The sequence below is a fragment of the Pygoscelis adeliae genome, unplaced genomic scaffold (genome assembly GCF_000699105.1).
Source record: "Pygoscelis adeliae isolate BGI_AS28 unplaced genomic scaffold, ASM69910v1 Scaffold632, whole genome shotgun sequence".
Classification (NCBI taxonomy): domain Eukaryota; kingdom Metazoa; phylum Chordata; class Aves; order Sphenisciformes; family Spheniscidae; genus Pygoscelis; species Pygoscelis adeliae.
Genome location: NW_008824227.1, coordinates 2,087 through 21,418, shown reverse-complemented (window position 1 = coordinate 21,418; position 19,332 = coordinate 2,087). Strand labels below are relative to the sequence as shown.

The window sequence follows — 19,332 nt, the reverse complement described above, 5'->3', positions numbered from 1 at the left end:
GTGGAAGCATAAATTCGATATTAGTTTTTGCAACCTGTTCTTTTAACAGGTGCTTGACAAAAAGCTTGGCAAAACGCTTATTTCTAAGTCCTGGTTAGTGGCCAGTACTTGAGCTTTGGACTAAGGCTTTAGTGTTAGAGCCATCTAGTGGGAGAAGAGACACAGACAGAGAAGCTGAGACAGGTTCTGCATCTGGATTTTTCATCCTATTCAGCTTTCTGGTGTGACCTCCAGACACCAGGGCCAATGAAACAGTGATCTGCCATGCCAGTATTGCAGAAAAAAACCCAAAACAATATGACTCTGAGGGGTACTTTAGAAAAAGAGAGAGCATGCAAGCAGTCCATGAAATTCATACAACTGTTAAGGCTCCCAGTTACCAGGAAAGCAGCCTGTGCTGTACCAGCGGAAGCCAAATAGCTAAGGTAGAAGAGACAGTTTCAAAGAGGATAAAGCCAGGAAACAGATTCTGGCATGATTTTATGGATGAGACCCTCCTCAGCTACTAGCTGTTCCGGTTTGTTTGTTCATACTGATCCTGTGAACTCCATAGGGAAAATGAAGTAGTAGGGTGAAAGGCTTGCACAAGCCTCTCACATTTGGCTTAGGCTGTTTCAATATACAGCTGTGGGATGAGCTCTTTTGGTTGAATTTTAGTTAATAAATGATTTCTTGAACAGTCTTGGAAGATCTTGCTAAAATCTAGTCAGTGTTAACAGACATGTGGTGCAAGAAAATGGATCCTAGGCCCTGGAGAGTTCTTAAGTCCATTAAGTTTCTGGTGCCTGTATTTGACAATAAACCAAACACTCTCTGAAGGAGACAGTCCTGCAGCTTCCAGTCCCTTACAACAATAGAAAGATTTGGTATACAAGCTAGGTACCAAGATATCATAACACCCCCCCCAGTGTAAAAAAAAAAAATCCATATTTGTGTCTCATTCATTTGAAAGGGAATTAATGCTTTCCCTCCTCCTATCAGGCTGTTAAGAAAAAGCAATTAGCTTTGCCCACAGGGGCAAAAGAGAGAGGATAAATAAGAGGTAAGATAGGCGTTTCAGAAAAACGCAACTGATTAACGGTCTATCTCATGCTAGAGAGTTCAGAGAATCAGTGCAAGGGCATACTTCAAATTATGTCTTTCTGTCTCTACCAGCAGGACTGCAGTATGCTGTCTGAATGGTGTCCAAAGTATATCTAGTTGGCATACTTGCTCAAAGACAAATAGACATAGGGACTACCCCTTGAAAGAGAGATCAGCTTAAGCTTGCAAGCTAGATATAGAAAAGTGAACAACCTCTTAAATCATGTTTTGACAATTAGCTAAGAATAGTGCTTCAATGTAAATTAAGGCTGCCTTCTAGTGCCTCTCTCCACTCCCATCATAATCCTATTCATCTACTTTTTTAGCGCATCATAGCTTGATTTTTTCTTCAAATTCTCAATGCTACTGTCAATTACTGGAAACCTCACTGTTACACAACATAGGAACTGCATTTGTAACCAAGTTTGCATGTTTTAATGTTAAGTATCTACATCTTAAAAGAAATGCTGCCAGTTTACAATACATAAGCTGTGGCTGACATCATCATATCCAAGCCAACACATCACAGCTACAGGTTAAGAGGAATATAACAGTGGGGTTCAAAACAAACAAAACCAAAACAACCCCCAAAACCCAGCAGTGAGACCAGCTTTCATATACTGAAGAGGCACTGAAATAAAGCTGTTGTCTATTATGAAACAAGGGACGGAACCATCCTTTTCTGACAGCACAAGACTTGACATAGCTGCTCATGTTTTAGCTAAATTAAACCTGGTAATAAGATGAAAGTCATGTAAGCTTGTTTTACTCTGAGGGAGGTATTTATACATTTGTTTTCCATGTATCAATGATTTATTTGAAGTATCCCAGTCAAAAGACAGCTATCTACTTCACAGAAACAGGGATCAGACTAAAAAGCAGGTACAAGCCCAGAACACTTATTTACAGTTAATTAAAAAAATAAAATGGTAGCTGGTAATGCTGACAAAGCATTTTTCCACATCCCTTTCTGCTCTGTTTTAAATCTACTGAGAAACAGAAAAGGATCTCTTACTGACAATGTAAAAGTCTATTTAACATACAGCACCATAATCTGCAGGAGGTTTTTTTGTTTTCTGGGTTTTTTTGTGGTTTTTTATTTTTTTTAAAGTCTGTTAATACTTTGCAAGCTACAGCATATAAAAATGGGACAAAGGCAGGACATCTGGCAGGCCAATCTTTTGATCCAACTTTGCATCAATATATCACTATATACAGAGACCGAGGATAACCAGAGAAAGTTATGGCTCAGTAGACAATTAGACGTAAGTATTTCAAAACAGGGATCTGCAGTGAATATATCTCAGTTCAGTGATCTTAAAGGAGGCTTAGATTTGGGAAGAAACTGTTCCGTCATATCCTCTATTTTGTTCTTCTCCACTGTAGCTGCAGATTTGTTCTCTTTATCCTTTTTGTGACTCCTTTTGTGCTGGGATTTAAAGAAAGTGCCCAATATTATCCATGTTAAGAGAATACAAAGAAATTAAAGACTACTTGCTCATGTACAATGCAGTATATAGTGTTTGGAGAAAAAAAAACAACTTGGTAGAAAACTCCTGAAAAAGGTTCCTAATATTGCATTTACTAAAGAGATTTATTGTGGACTTCTGGAAGTTCAGCAGCTACTTTTAAGGGATCTGTGACAAGTAAATACAACCCCCCCACACACCTCCAAGCCTAATATACCAGGGGTTTACACTGATATATTGGTAGAGCAAGAGGGTCAAAAGGAAGAAAGTAAAAAAATCAGTGGAGAATCAAGAACACTAATATTTCTGTCTGGCCTCTAAGAAAACACTCCACATTAATTTCAACTTTTCCATTAAAACATGTGTTAATATCTAGTAAATTATGACAATGTTTTTCATGCAGGATTATTTGCTGAGGAGTTTTCTACTGTCTGTCCAGCTTGTCAGAAATCTGCATTATTTTATCTGCTGTTAACTGTTATCAGAATCTGCTGTTATTTTAGCTCAGGTTTAACAAAGCATATTCTACAGGATTTAAAGAAGTTGTGAGACTACACTAAACGATAGTAGGTGACTTTAAGAGTACAGCACTATTATGGAACAGTAATTTTTCTTCACTCTTAAATAGACAGCTGTTTGGAATATCTGTGGAAGTTACCTGGAAAAAGGGAATACCACCATTTGCGTGGCAGCATATGTTTGTATCCACTAAGGATTTGTCACTAGAAAGGCTTTCATTGGATTCTTGCAATCCTTCCTCCTCTTCCAACAGGTCCTAAAACAGAAGTTTTCAGAAAAGTGTATTTAATGTCTGAATTTCCTAGGTGAATATACTAGGCATGATCAGATCTTTAAGACACCGCACTTCCATTTTTGAAAAACAGAAATGAAAGTCTCTAAATTATTAATGTCTTATTTTTCAAGATACCGTTTTTGTCAAAAAGCTCAGCACACATGACTCCAGGTACCCTGTAAAACACAAAGGCTGCAACAGCTCTGGGGTTCTAGTCAACTCTCCACAACGGCACGAAAAAACTCCTAAAGATGTGAAATCTTCATTGAAGAGCCTCATTTAGCCATTCATACACATACCTGATCTGCATTTTCCTCCACCTCCTTTGTCACACTGTTTAGCATAGCATCGAGCTTTGGTTGCTTTTGCCTTAATTGCTCCAGTAGAAATTCCCGGGGTTCTGTTCTCACAAGTGTGACTGGATAGAAGTAGTCTCTTCTCTGTGGAGTTGTCCCTTTAATGAAGATTGTACACTAACGAAAGGCACTATTAAGGTTCAGCAATTGCTTTAATTACAGAACCTCAATTTTACATTAACTCAATACAGAAATCATGCTTTGTCCAGTCATTCTTTGCATGCACCTTAAAAAAGGTGTAAGGCTGCTAGTTATATTATGTCCCCATTAACCTTCACTTACGAATTCTGCAACTCAAATTGCTTTCTGTAAGACCATTCTGTCCCCGACCTACTTTAAATACCTGTTGGAATATCCACTTTAAGATCCTCTTGCAGGAAACCATTAACCTGAGTCAGTCCATGCTGTGCTTCCTCATTAAGTCCCAGCTTCTGCTCCAGAAGTATCTCCTGATCAATCTTTATCTGATCAAGAAGGCCATTTAGTACCTTCTCCTCAGCGGCCTTTTGTCTACCAATATGGTCAACAATTTCAGCAATTGCTTTATCACAGTTTTCGTCACATTTCTGAAAACAAACAAAACAAAAACCCAACCAAAAACACCAAGTTAACAGGAGAGTTAAGGTTCTGGCCTCTTTTCTAAGATGTGGTGCACGATTAATGACATGACCTGAAACGAAACAACTGAGAGACCTCAAATTGAGAAGTTTCAGTGCCAGTTTTACACTCTCGTTTTGAGAACTATCTTCAGAAGAAAGTCAGTTTCTTAGAAAGTATGATCATTTTAGAAAGCTACTCATAAGAAAAAAGATGATGGCATCTGGTTCAGATCAGACTCCTCATGCTTCTATGCACAACCCTGCACAGAAGTAGGATATTCAAGTGAAAGTGAAAATCCTACAAGCACTAGAAGCTTCATGTATTTGTAGGGGAAAAGAAGGAAAACATGTATTTTCAGCTGTTCCCATTGGAATGAAACTCCTGAAGTGTTCAATAGGTATAACAGATACAGGGGTGTCTTGAGACTGCAAATGCTTTTAACACTTAAGTTTTACTTTCTGAAATTTAGCAAAATGTTGGATTTGTCTATTTCATTACCTATGGGAACAATAAAACAAGAAAGGTGGGAAGTTTGCGATGGAAATGAAAAAACTAGAAAAAAATTCTCAGATAAGAGGCCAGAACTAGTAGCTACCCAAAAGGAATGCTTTCTCCCATAACGTTAATCCATCTGACCAATAAAGTCATTTGCATCCTCCAGAATATAGTCTGTATTTGATCATTGTGCAAATCTCCCAGGGACATCACTGGTAGACAAAGCTTTAGAATTAGAGATATATTCTATCAAAAAGATGTAAAAAGCCTGAATTACAAGTGGAAGTTAGCTGCATGGGATTAATCAAGACACCATTTTTTGAGGTTATTTGCACTTTAAGTTCAAAGCATTCCTCTGAAATTAAGCTTTTGATTTCCTCTAATTGCATCTATTTAAGCTGAGTAACATGAGTCTGCTGCAATTGAAAAAACCCACAAATTTGTTCTGACTGTGAGAACTTTTTCTCCCCTACAAATTCTACTGTAAAAGTTTGTCTCAGAATGTTGTATTAGACTACAAATGACTATTGGTACCTTTTGTAAACACTGAAGTTGCTGTTTCTCATCACTGAAGGACAATAGCTGCTGATTGGTAAAGTCGACTATCTGAGCAGTTCCAAATTCACCCCATTTATCAGTATCCTGAGACACATTTTTGAGATTGCTGAGAAGCTGTTGACAGTGGTCAGTGGACTCTTCCAGCATCATCTTGTTTTCAGCATTTATAATCCTGAGCTCTTGAGAGAAATTATCCAGAGATGCAATAAATTTGCTGTGATTGGAAGTTGTACTGCTGACTAGGTCTGTAGTTTTCCTGCAACAACATATTTGTAACAGTTCAGAGATTTTGAAAGGTGGATTTTAACACATTCTACATTTAGAAATATGAGACCAGAACTAGTGAAGTAGTGCAGTTCTGTCAAACCAGTTAATTATAGTGTTGTTACTCTAGTAAATTTACAAATTGCAGCACTCAGTAGTAGGTTTGTTAAATCTCCCCCCCACCCCCAAACACCACAAACTAAAAAACAACAACATTGGCAAGACCTTAGTTATTCAGTCTGAAACTGAATGAAGCACGCTGCAATAGATACACTATTATACTTCAAGCTAGGCCTTTACGGTATGAAGTTCTGAAGTCCAACCACACTGAGGGCCGTTCACCAGCTTACTGCTCCCAAAACCACGGTCTCTTATCTGCAATACGCTCAAGAGACAAGTTTGAGGAAAAGCCTTGTAAAGCTACCTTTTACTCTGGGGAAAGGTGAACTATGATCTACATTCTGTGGCAGAACTCAGCTCTAACATACAGGTCTTGTCCAGAAGACTTTATAAGCATATAAATATGAAGAGCATCTAATTTTGCAGTCCTCTTCATACATAGTTTTATCTTGCATCAGTATACAGCAGAAGTAATGTGCTCCTTACAGGTGAACATTTTCTTGCACAGCAGTGATGGTGGTCTTCAAGCTTCCATTTTTTGTGAGTACATTAGTTAAGTTCTTCTGAGTCTCCTGAGCAAACAGGTCAAGCTGGCTTTGCAGTGAGGACATTAATTCGGCTGCACTCTATTAAAAAAAAAAAAGAAGTCATACATTTCACTGTTATTCTGCACTTTTTAACATTCTTAAAGGGTACTTGAATGCTTTTAGTAAAAATTCAGCAAATAAAAGAGCTTTGTCATCTAAAGCTAAAGGTACAATTTTTGTGTAGAGAAGATATAGACACTTTGCTTTTGGAGATATATGTAAAGGCATATATACTGGACATGCTCAGTGCAAAGGTAAGTTTTGTTACCTTCCTACATAAGCTTCTTAAAGCAGCCCAAAAAAGGCTGAAAAGAATTAGGATCATCAAGTTACCATCCTAACATTTCTTCTGAAGCAAGTACAATGGTTTACTGCTACAAAGAGTTTAAATCAAAGCAAGCAATCATACTTGGTGTTAGGATTTCTTCTTACTCTCAAGAATACCTTTGTATGTGCCAACCTCGTCATTTCCACTTCTTCTTTTAAATTCTCACAATCATTCTGAAGCTGAGCAAAAACACTGGCCGTTTCTTCCCGTAATTTTTTCAGAGTGAGAGAAAGATCTCCAAAGAAGGTATCCATTTCCTTTTTATGACCCTCCATCTTTGAAAAGAAGTTTTAAAGATAGATATTTGTCTTTAGGTAAGAACTCGATACTTTTCCCTAGCATAATTTATATAGAAACAAACTCTACCCCAAGGAAATTGTCAAAGGCACTAATAAAGTATTGCACATAAAAAAGGTAGAAAATAACACTTAGAGCAACCTGAAGTTACAGACTGGAACTTGGTGTGGGCTTTTCCAAACACAAAATTTGTCGTGCGAGGTAGACAAGACAGGAAGACACAGATAAGGTACTTGGTTAAGACGAGCAAGAAGCAAGAGCTGGTAAGCCATGGACTATTTGCTGTCTAAGTCTGAAAACCAATAAAAAGCCTCTAGACAAGGGGAGTTGATTTCACATGAGTTGTAACTGACAGAAGGGGGAAATTTTTCAGTCAGAGCAACAGGTCACCAAGAACAAAGATTTGTTTTTGACAAAATGGAAAAAAAGGAATGAAAGAGTGAGGCTGCATTTCTACATAAACATTATGAGATTGACTAGAACTAAAAATTGAAGCAAAGAACTTTTTTTGTAAGTGCAGTGTTGTCTGCACTTACGGTTATTGTTAACAAGATACAGCATCGCATTCCCCAGGAATCGAAGTGACTACAGAAGTAGTTTGGTATGACAGCAAGAGAAATTGGGAGCAATAAGACTTGTCTAAGTTGGTTATTTTAGATTTCTAAAATACAGGAGACTATATTAAGGATATTATCAAATATTTGTTACATATAGCTTTAAGCATCCATGTTTTATCATTCTTCTGTGGCATTTAGGTGAGCAGCTGTGCCAATATAGGAAACAAGCAAATACACCACACTCAGAAGTGGAAAAGAAGTCTGAAAGAGCTAAAATGTAGAACTCATGGGACAGAATAAAGGAGAAGAGGCCAGACCAGAAGTGGAAACACTCTGACACACTGCAGAAAAACCACGAAAGGGTGATCTATAGATTAAATAAAATAGAGAGCACAAAGGTAAGAGACAAGTTATGTGCATTACCTTGTCAGCCACAGCAGAATATTTCTTCACATTACTCTGAAACTGACAGTTTAGCCCCAAGACAAATTCTACCATTGGTGTCAAGCTATTTAATGCTCTTCCTAATCCAGATTTATGTTCCTCCTAGAAACAGTGGTAAAAAAATAAAAAAAAATTAAAAAAAGAAAAAAGCAAAAGCAAAACAGGATATGACTGTTCCTTCATCTACATTTGTAAGAAGCCATACACATACATATCCATTTACTCTGCTGTTGCAGTATTTGCAATATAGTACATTACAGCTTGTGGCGGTGACATGGGATGGGAAGTGGGGAGGGACATAATCATGGCCAAGTGCTGAAGCAGACACAGGTAGAGAGCATCAGAAAAAAACTATACAGTTATTTACAGAACCCCTTTTGATTGAGAACAGTTTCATATATTTAAGTAACATAAGAGTATGTAAATTTACTAACAATTAATCTCAGCAGCTCAGCTTTACAATCAAGTGACAGATTCTCATGTTGTGTTATTTTTTCAGACACGTGAGAAACTTCAGTAGACACCAATTCTTTAACAGAAGCAAAAGATGCTGATACAACTGATGCAAGAGTATTAGCTGCTGAAGAACTGGTAGACAGGAGGTCACCTACGAAAGAAATCAAGAAGCATTACAATTTTATTTTTTTTTTTTTTTTAAAGTTCCACTGTAAGGTAGGAACTCTTCATTGCTCATCACCTTATTGCCTCTTACAGCACAGGAAGGCTGTTGATCATCCCAGATACATTATTATTGGTGCAACTGTAATCATTACATTGCTTAAAATAAAGCCTCTTCCACTTACTAAAACAGATCCATTTTAGGAAATGGTCTGTGGCACTACCGTTGCAAAAATTCAGGATGACATACTGATACAGGTATTACACTTACCTATAAGACTTGTGTAAGACGTCAACATTTGTTTCTGCTTCAAACTGTTTTCACTAACTGAATCTTCTATTTTGTTGAACAAAACATTCATTTGTCCTGCAAACGTATGTTGGACAACAGCATTGTGTTGATCAACAGCCTTCTTACGGTCCAGTTTCGCATGGAGACCAGATACATCTTTTGTAGTTTCTTCAACTGTATTAAGTAACTACAATTTTTTAAAGTTATTTTAGTCAGTCTTTAAACAAGAAGTCAAGCATATATTATATAAGGAAAAGCAACTGTAGTTCTGAGTTAAAGGAGAAGTTATCTCCCTAGAAAGACAGGTCCCTTTACATCATGAAGTTACAACTGTTCTTAATCCTGGTGTTATGTCATAGTTATACTCGTATGTTATAGTCTTAGAGAAAAAGTTACCTACTAGAGACCATTTGTTCTGACTTGGAAATTAAAGCATTAATAAAGGACATCCTCAGTATTTAAGGAATTAAGATATCATTTATCACAGAATAGTAACTGAAAAAAATTCCTGACCACTTCAACTTTTTCTGAAAGATCTGACAGTAAATATATTCTTTAATAGTACTCAAGCAAGAGGTTTCCAGTACTAGTTCTGTGATAAATAATTTAGAATTCGAATGTATAGTGGATTCTTGGTTTTGTAGTCAGCATAAATAACTTCTGTACCTATTTCACTCACACAAACACTCCACAACCCACATGCAAAAAACTAGGCAACCCCTTGCAACCTTACAGGAATCTGAGTAGAAAGAAATTTTCATGTTGACTAAAGATACAAGTTTCATCATTCTGCAGTTTAAATAGCAGGACACTCTCTCCCCACATGAAGTCTGTTTCGATAATTATGACCAACCTACAAACACATCAAAACCATACCCTAAAATAGAGGTGACAGGGCAACAGTTTCCATTATTCAGTCAGTGAGTGTAAATTACTGCACACATCTCTGCAAAGCTTTTTGCTATTTTTCTACCCCAGTTACATATAACTTACTCTTTCGTAGGACCAGCCATATGTTTCTAGTAAAGAAAACTACTTATTCTGCAAAACAAGTCATGACAATAGATACTGCAAAGCACTGAAACTCTCGTGACAAACTGGCCTGAAGGAAAGGTAGCTCCAGACCAACCAGCATGTTTAGCAGTCAACTGTCAATATTACCACAGAGAAAGTCCTGCAATCTTTAGCAGCCTTTCATCATAGTATAATTCAGAGAGCTAATCCTCGTTTTCCATCTTAAATTCAGGTTTTGTCACACTCACATCATGCTTTAGCAACAATGATTTCCTTGAACAGCCCATGAAACTCCTAAACGTAGGAAGCTACTGTTACAGTTAGGTGCAAGAACTGTGACAACCTTGCTAGCTGTGCCATGAAGTTTTTGTTCGGTGTTTTCCAAAACTGAAACCACATATTCTTCTTCAGCCAGATGAACCTTGGTTTCTTGCAGATCTTTTTGTGTTTCTTCCAGTTCTTTCTCCTTGATTTGCAGATCTGTTTTACACTGTTCAAGTTCATTTTTACTAACTGTGAATAGTTCAGTGATCTAAAGTGGAAGACAAACATCAATAGGGCAACACTGCTTTTTGTAAGTTCAACAGTCCCGCTTCACATGTCTCAAATTATGCCACAATACCAGAAGGCAAGTTGTCATCTACCAATGTAGTTTCAGCTGTAAGGCTCAGAGGTCTTAAACCTAGACTATAAATTGTATAGTCTCTGTATTCGCTGAAAATATCACAAACCGACACCATTTTCACTGTAATAATCCCTTGCTTCCCCACTCAAACCACAAGACCAAACAATTGTTACAGCACAAGAAAAAAAAGATCCCACTAAACAAACCTAAGCAGATAGAATGAAGAGTCAGTAAAGCTAATTACACAAGACTAGTTACATATTCCAGCAAATGTATATCTGCATTTCTTTTTAAGAAGCAGCTCCCATTTTCTGTGTAATTTGTTAATGGGAGCTCATCACCTTCTCCTCTCTCCCCTCATTCTTTGCTCCTAAGCAGGTATCTGTCAGCTGAGATACCACCATTTTACAAGCAGATTTTTGCTGAAAACCCAGCAAAGCAAATTAAAGGTAAAGTGGTAGACATTAAAACAGCTTTAAAAATTAATATTGCATCCTGTAACTTCACATATGATATTTCAACTTCCTAACTTCAAGGACTAGGAAGCTTCCACTCTTGACTAATTAAGGAACTTGAACGAAACTCTTCAGACTGTTTTTTTTCCTCCTTCCCCAAAGATTTCTTTCATTTTTTGGCAGATTTAAGCCGCAGTTGAGAAACATCACTTACTCTTTTCACTTCTTCCTCCATGACACCGATTTTGTCAATATACTCTGCAATTTGTTCTTCCTGAACCGTCAGCTTTCCATTAAGGGCTCTCAAGCAAGGATTAAAACAAATAAATTAGTCAAGTAAGAGCTGATTTCAAGATTATCTACTCTTTTTATACTACATATTTAGTAATTTCAAAAAATAAAGTATTGCTAACTTCTGTATGAAAAGCAGCTAATTTTCACTTAATGCAGAAAGGATTTAAGGCAATTTTCCATTTTAAACTTTCACTGTAAACTAGCCCTCTTACAAAGTTAAGTAAACTATATCAAGTTTGCTCTCCTATATGAGCTTCCACTGAAAGAAAGACTGCATGGTGTAAATCTGCATTCTGGCTATGCTTATGGTAAGTTCCACATATAAATAAAGTCCTCAGTGGAAACCTACTCTTAGGCTTCTATCTGTGTAATAATTATTCCTAAAGAACAAGTTGACCAGTCAGTTAAATTCTCCTGACTATCTTCAATTTTCTGGTGTGAAACTAGATCTGAAAGCATTTCTGTATAAGGATGGGTACCAGTATCTGAGATTTGTTGTTAGTCGTTTTATAGAAATTTTGAAGACATACTCATAATTTTCAAGGGAAATATAGACTCCATTTTTTTCTCGTGCAGCAGCAAGATCTCGCTTCAGACGCTCAATCTCTTCAGTATATTCCTGCATAAAGAAACAATCACATGTAAATCTGAAAATTTCTACTTTGCTTTCAAGATTTAGCTTAACAGATACTTCACAAAGATGGTGCTCTATGGAAGTTTTGCATAAGCACAGGAGCAAAGCACTTCACTTCTGTTCCAAATAAGTTCAGTATAGAAACATTTAAATTCAGACCATTGGACATATGTAGAACATCAAAACCTCCCGTTTGAATCGTACTTGGTTGCATGTAACAGCTTACAATGGGAATTGCAGCTTCTTTAGTAGCAGTCAGCTACTTTATATTGGCTCTTCATTCACACTTACTGACAAGTTCACTTTAATTCAGGCACTTTCTAGGGAATGAAGCTACTAATACACCAAGTCCAGAAAAAAAACCACCCAGTGTCATTTAGTGGTTCTCCACTAACTTTTAAACAGGTAATCCATACGCTAGTAGCAATAGCCCTCTCTATCTAGCTTTACTCTTAGCAACAGTTTCAGTATCTGCAAAGTGACTAATGTTGTACCAGTAGAGCAGCTTAGTTTGAAAGCATCAGTTCAGTGATTAAAATCACCTCAGAAAAGTACTGCTACTAGTTATAGCTTCTCCACAGCTTCGTAATTCCTGCATAGCAAAAACTATGTTAACAGAATCAAACCTAACCTGTAACTTAATTTGTGAATATATATGTCTAGCTTACCTTAATAAGAGCTTTTTTTGTTAGCTTCTGATTAACTTCAGGCTTGTTCATTATGTTCTTTGCTCTGTGGGCATATTCCAGTGTACTCAATGTTTCCTGGGATAAATAGATGTAACACTAGGTCAAGCTGAGGAGTTAACTCATATTTTTGTATCATTTGCAAAATATAATATCTATTTTAGGAATCGATTTTCAAACTTAAATTTACCTCAAGATTTATTGATGCAGGAGAAACTGTGGCAATTATTGAAGTTTTTGTTCGTCCTCCAAGAGAGTCTTGAAGGATTCTTGTGAGTTTAGATTCCCTGTATGGAATATGTGGGGCTCTTTCAACTAGAGCAGTAATAACTCTTCCTAGTGTCAGGAGAGACTGGTTGATATTTCCAGCTTCACGGGCTCTTTTGTCAACTGCCCCAGATCGACCAATGTTTTCACTTCCTGCAAGATCAACCTGAAAGACAAGGGGAAGGGACATGCTTCTGTCTCAAATCACCCTGAAGAATGCTTGCCCCAGTGTTGCAGAATGCAACACACATGAACTAGCTTGAGTTGTTCAGGAGACACTGGGGAGACAAATGGGACAGACATTTCTCAGTGACAAATATAGTTCATATCACTTTATGAAAGACAATGATTTTTCCCCTTACTGAATAAAAACCCATCTTAGATTCCCAAGAGAATGAGGTCAGATTATTCTACTTTATTACTTTAAGAATGTCATCAATGAAATTTAGTTTGAATACTTACCAAGTTTAGCTTCCCAATTTTGACAAGTTCTTCTCCATCTATTGTCGTTTCTTTCATATGGATGGTAATCGAAAACACGGAGTGGGAACGGCTACAAAAGAATTCAGTTTCAGACAGACATCCCATTAAAGCCAAATGATCTGCTTGCTACACAGCACTGCTGCAAGTTAGGTAGCTGTGCTCTTTTTAGGGAATAAACCAGCTTGTAGATTTTTTTATAGTCAGTACACTAAGAAGAGAATGTGAGATTAAGAAATTTAGTTTTCTTTATTCAGGCTAAGAAAATCAGCAAGTAGCTGAATCCAATATTAAAAATTTAGAAGTCCAATTCAGTTTTCATTCAAAACAATAGTACAGTTTAGGATGATTTTAGCTTGAGCTTATTCCTTTAATAAGTTTTTACAATAGGAAGCTGACATATATAGAAAAACCATACACGTCAAATTACACCAGTTTGATCATGCATGAAACAGTTCAGGCAGAATGAATTCTCTAAATTCCCTGTAATTTCAGATGAAATTAGTTCTGTGTTCCAATCTGCAGGAGCCAAATACCCATTCCCTTGCACCAGTAGGCAGATGCGCTCAGTATATCTTTAATTTAAAATATGACATGGGCAGGGTGTTCCTTGCTTATTGCAACACTGGATCACTGCTTGGTGACAGTGACATAGATATCACATCTGCAGTTCAAGAATGAGAAATCAGTAATAAACAATTATATTTTTGACCAAGGTGTCTCTACTAGATTCTGACTACAAGCTGCAATCATATGAAATAGTCTGCATGGCCATACAAAAAAACCCCTCAACCTCATCCCCAACTACCACAATCCAGTTTGCAAGTTTTCAGAAGCTGGGGTTTGAAAAAAGGATCTTGTGTCGACCTGTAAAAGACAGATCTTAGCAGTATTTTGAAATTCCAACTTCAGTAACAAATCCTAATATACCATTTTCTACTGCTGGTGAGGAAAGAACACTTGAGACTCTTACACCAAGTTTTTATTTAGTAAACAGGACTGGCATAAAACCCCAGCCATCCATAACAGCTAGAATAAAGACAACCCACCTCTCTAATACAGGTATATCAGCTAAACATCTTCCAAACTTGAAAGGACTACAGCCTTCTTTTTGAAGATGTACAATATCTACTGCACCGAATATTTATCTTGTGCTAGTACATACAATGTATTTCAGTTACATATCTGTCAGACTGTCTTTTGTTTCCATAGGCGTAGAAAGCTTTGAAAAAGTTAACTTCTTAACTTTGAGTTATAATTAAGTTTCAATATTCTAGATGCCAGATTAAGAACATTCTGCTACTTATCTCTCAGCTAGAGTTAGGTGGAATGCCAGGGCTCCTGTTCCAATTAGACACTGCGTATTAACAAGGGATATATTCATAACAAAGCATGCAAACTCTAAACAAGAGGGGACGCCTACATAAAAAAATCATGCAGAGAGAAACAGCTTGCCCATTTTTAAGATAAGGGGCATTATAAGATCTGAATGCTTCTCCATACACCTATTAGAATCACCCCACGGGATGTGATACAGAAGAAGTTCTAACTATGGCTTTCTAACCCACATTTGGCAATCAGAACTGTGATACACAATCTCAAGATCATGCCAGGTTTGCACCAGCTTCGACATCTTTTCTTTGGTAAGATCCTGTTTAATAAAACAGGAACAAAACAAAGTTTCTGAAATGGGGAAGATTTGTACCTGGAATATGCATTCATGTAAGTAGCTGCAGTCGTTCTTTTTGCTGCACCCCTTTCCAGGATTTGGTAGACTTCATTTTTGTTGTGTACAGTTACTTCTTCCAAGCCTTTAATAATTACACCCCTCTGTCAGAAAATAATGCATGCTTACTATACATCTCTCAACAATCCTGAAAGCCTTAAGATAACAAATTTTGGAAGACAGCACTAACCTTGTTTCGAGGGTCATCAAACATCTGCAGTCTTTCTCCAACATCAGGAGTAGGATTCAGAAGATCAAAAAGCTCCTCATTATAGATTTCCAGAAGAGAGACTTTCACGGAAAATTCGGTACCATTCTCTGTGAGTTTTTCAAATATTTGATGCAATGTACGGGGTATTATACCTGCTAGTGGATCCTATAAATTAAAATGAAGTATTTAATACATAAATATACTGAAAGAGATTTTGGGGGGGTGTGGGGTGGAATTTCAGCTAAGTAGTCTGATTTGATATAAGCAAGAATATCTTGGACAAAGGTCATCTTCCATATAAAGATTGCCAAGGCTTGTATGCATGCATTAAAGATGTAAAGTTTTGATTTTCATATAAATGAATGAGACCATTTGTTAATTTACAAACATTTAAGAAAAGTCAGCTTCAGGATTTGAAAGGCATCAACTTTAGGTTTTCTTTAGCCTTCTGCAATTTCTAGCTTTGAACTATAGTACAGACAAGAGAAATCTCAGAGTGAAAAATATACCTCTTCCCAAGTATATTCCTCATTGGGTGACCGCTCCCCTTCCATTGTGAAGGTCTTACCAGTACCAGTTTGGCCATAACTGTGAGAATAAAAAATTAAAATGCAAACAAGAAACTAAAATTCAAATAAAATTTCCTAATAATAAAAATTGGCTCACTTACGCAAACACTGTACAGTTGTAGCCCATAATAACTTCATCCAAAATGGGACACACAACGCTCCGGTATACATCAATTTGCTTTGCCTGAGCTCCAAAAACCTGTTGAGGCAAAGACAACACATCCCATTTATCCATACAGTAATGTATGGCATCACACAGTACAGTAATAAGACCATATTAGAGAAATGTACTGGCTTGTTTCTAGAAGTCCCCAACTTGACAAGCAGTTACCATATCAAATGTGTAAGTCTTTCTTGACATCTTATCTGTCACTCCTCCAGTGCGGACACTAACTTCCTTTCTTGCTTGATCACAGTCTACAACAGCATAGGAGCTTGCTTTACGTTCTGAGGCATTAAAAGGCCTAAAAATACAAGAATTAAGAATACCGGGTTGATATCATTGCTAATAAGAACATAAGCTGACAAAGCAGTAATATCATTCAGTTTAAGGGTCCAGAATAGTATAATTGGATAAAAGGAATATAAAGCCTTTAACTTAATTTGTTTCATAATTGTTTAAGGAAAAACTGCCACAATTTGGCAGTTTCCAGACCTTGTTTCTCCTTCCACCCACTGCAGGACAACTCAAGTATCTATAGCTTTTAGTTTGTTTACATATGTATTAGAAAACGTTGTTCAGTTGCAGGGGGGTGGAAGATGAAACATACCAAATAATTGTATAAATAAGAGCCTTCAAACAAAGAAAAATTTATACATAAAAGTTAAGGCAATAGTGAATCAAACTAACTAACTTTAAAAATTTCATTTTTTATTTTTCATTTACACAAGCAACGAAGCCTACATCTTGCACTGATGACAAAACGCTCTAAAGCGCCAGAAATACTAACAGACCCTACTAATAGCAGAACAGTAGACAGCAATACCAAAACCTTTATAATGCTGATGCATTTGAATAGAATTTGTGAATTGCGAATAGAATTTAGTAAGACAGACAAATCATCAGATTTTGGGGGGAAAAAAGTCAACATACCGTTTTACTCTGATTGAGTTTTAAGTAAGGTTTAGTAGAGGTATAATAAAAGCTTAGAAACTTGATGGTGAGCATTTTGTTTCATCACTAAGTTAATTTAAACCTGGTGCACAGAATTTTCCTTGAAGGGGTGTTTGCAACAATTTCTCCCAAAAAGCATGGAAATGACCGTGGGCTGAAAACTAAAACCATGAAATGTATTTTATTACTCATTCAGTAGCGCTAACTGCACTGAATGTCTATGCTACCTGTACAGTTGACGTGAATGGTCAACTTGAAAATAGAACTTCTATAACCTTAGTAACCTCTAAAATATTTTGACAGTAGAGGCACTTCAGATGCTGTCTCTTTAAATTATGTTTAAAAAAAAAATACCACAAGCGCATGGCATCTCGAGTTTCCTGACTATTCTGGCTAACATTTCTTCCTCAACAAATCACTGAGGCTGAAGTGCTAGATTCTAAACAGACCACTAGAGGCTTTGGTGCAAGACTGATCGGTGACAACAGATGATCACTAAAATCTTGTTCACAGGGGCAAGTTACAGCTTTGGTTCTGTGGCTTTTAATAGTAGGAGGCTGAACAATGAATATATTCTGCTCTGTAATGATATAACAGTGAACCAGTCAAATGCAGGAGCCTTACGGTAGGACAGCCCACAACTGTGAGATTAGAGGAACAACTGAGATCAACTGGAGCATACAAGCAGATCATTGCCATGCACCACTAGACAAGCAGCAACCTGGTATGCCATGGTGACATTCGATCACAGGTTCACCCCCTTAGGTATGAAGCATATTAACATGCATAATAACAATGCTAATGTATGCATTTTGAGTTTCCAAATTCATGTTTTACCAAAGCATAGTGAACGCGTTGCTTGAAAACGTTTTTGATAAGCTCAGACACATCAGGTTTTGGAAGCAAATTAATACAATTGCATCTACCTATCTGTAAGATAAGTAGAACCTGACTGATGCAGAAGAAAAAGGGAAGATGGAAGGAACATTTACTAGCTCAAACACACTGATGCTCTATTAAAAAAGAAAAGCTGTACAAGAGGCAAGAGCAAGGGTGAGATAGAAAGTTTTTAGGTGTTAGAGACTAAATCTTGACATAGAGCTTAGTCTATGAGTTGCAACAAAAGCAAAACACTACACCATGGACAATCCTGATGCTACTGTCATATTGAGCATTATATTTAATTAAAGTATACAGTGATACTTAGTGAGGCTATTCAAGAACAATTGAGACTAATCAGATGAAAAAGGAAAATGATTGCTCTTGACAGTTTCAAACTCAATTGCTTCAACAAAGTTATTCTTTTACAATAGCCTTGATTTACATCAACGCTTTTCACCAATCCCATAACATTTGTTTCAGCAGCTTTTTAGTTGTGTTGCAAAAATAAAATAGCTTTTAATTTCTATTTTCATTGTGCATCTGTAAAAGTAGAACTTCCAACCGTGAGGATATAATGATTGCAAAAGGCATTAATAACAATAATATGTAAGCCAACATTTGCAGTTCTGGCTCAAAAAAATAAACTTCCAAAGGTATTTTGAACACTATTCTTAACCTGTTAGCAGTATTACAGTTTTAACAAGCAAGTCTTTAAGGTCACCTCAAAATTACAAAGAGAACCTAATTTTATGGTACATGAAATTTGTCATATCATACCAAAAACTAAATTCATCTCGTCAACCAAGGTAGTTGGTCATTATTACTTAAGAAGTTGACCCCCATAGCTTTTCAACTGAATTCGGAGAGTCTGCATCACTGAAGTTATACAAAAGATAAACGAAAGCAGGCGTAGCAAAAATTTTATTAGCTGTTAAATCGTAGCGGCTTCCCACAGAAGCTCATAGAAGGTAAAATTAATTTAGGGGTTTTTTTTTAATTATTTGTCTTGAATATCAGTCATACTAATTCTCATCCAGCTCTTCTTAACCTTCCTACATAGCTTCATTCTGGCTGTGCACTGAATCAAGTTCGGAAATTGCAACTTTTTTGAGCCGTAAGAGATTATTCATGGCAGCGCTGATTTTGCGGAAGCGCCCATTATCTCTGCGGGCTACCCGGGTCCGCCGCGCAGCGCGTACAGTTAACGCCTCGGACAGGCATTTTTAAAGCGCAGTAACGAGCGCCGTTCGGACGTAACGGCGGGCTCTTTAATAACGATATACTCGGAGAGACATCAGGCAGTTCGCTTTCCCCAGCCGCCGAGTAGCACCTGGGCAGAGCCGCGGGCTGCACGGCGCCCCCTCAGCTCCCTGTCACGCGACGGCGGCCTGGGCTCGCCGGTCGCACCGGGCTCCCCGAGGGACAGCGCAGCAAACGTTTCGGACCGAAGCCCCAGAGGGACTTACGAGGAGGCACCTCACCGGCTCCCCGCGGGCCCCTGCTGCGGGCCGACC

The 19,332-nt window shown here is 37.4% G+C and overlaps 1 protein-coding gene across 1 annotated transcript; it reads right to left on the bottom strand.

Annotated features, from left to right (window-relative positions):
• Nucleotides 1-2,318: 2,318 nt before the first annotated feature.
• Nucleotides 2,319-16,286, bottom strand: KIF11 (kinesin family member 11; the record flags this gene model as incomplete). The annotated part of the gene is made up of 21 exons (XM_009334810.1): nt 2,319-2,512; nt 3,211-3,327; nt 3,645-3,799; nt 4,045-4,267; nt 5,331-5,610; nt 6,225-6,364; nt 6,770-6,928; nt 7,931-8,053; nt 8,386-8,558; nt 8,841-9,048; nt 10,219-10,407; nt 11,170-11,257; nt 11,780-11,868; nt 12,552-12,647; nt 12,760-13,002; nt 13,299-13,389; nt 15,022-15,146; nt 15,233-15,418; nt 15,763-15,841; nt 15,924-16,021; nt 16,154-16,286. Coding segments are annotated over 21 exons (3,121 nt in total), but the record flags the coding sequence as incomplete, so codon positions are not given.
• Between the last annotated feature and the right edge of the window lie 3,046 nt (nt 16,287-19,332).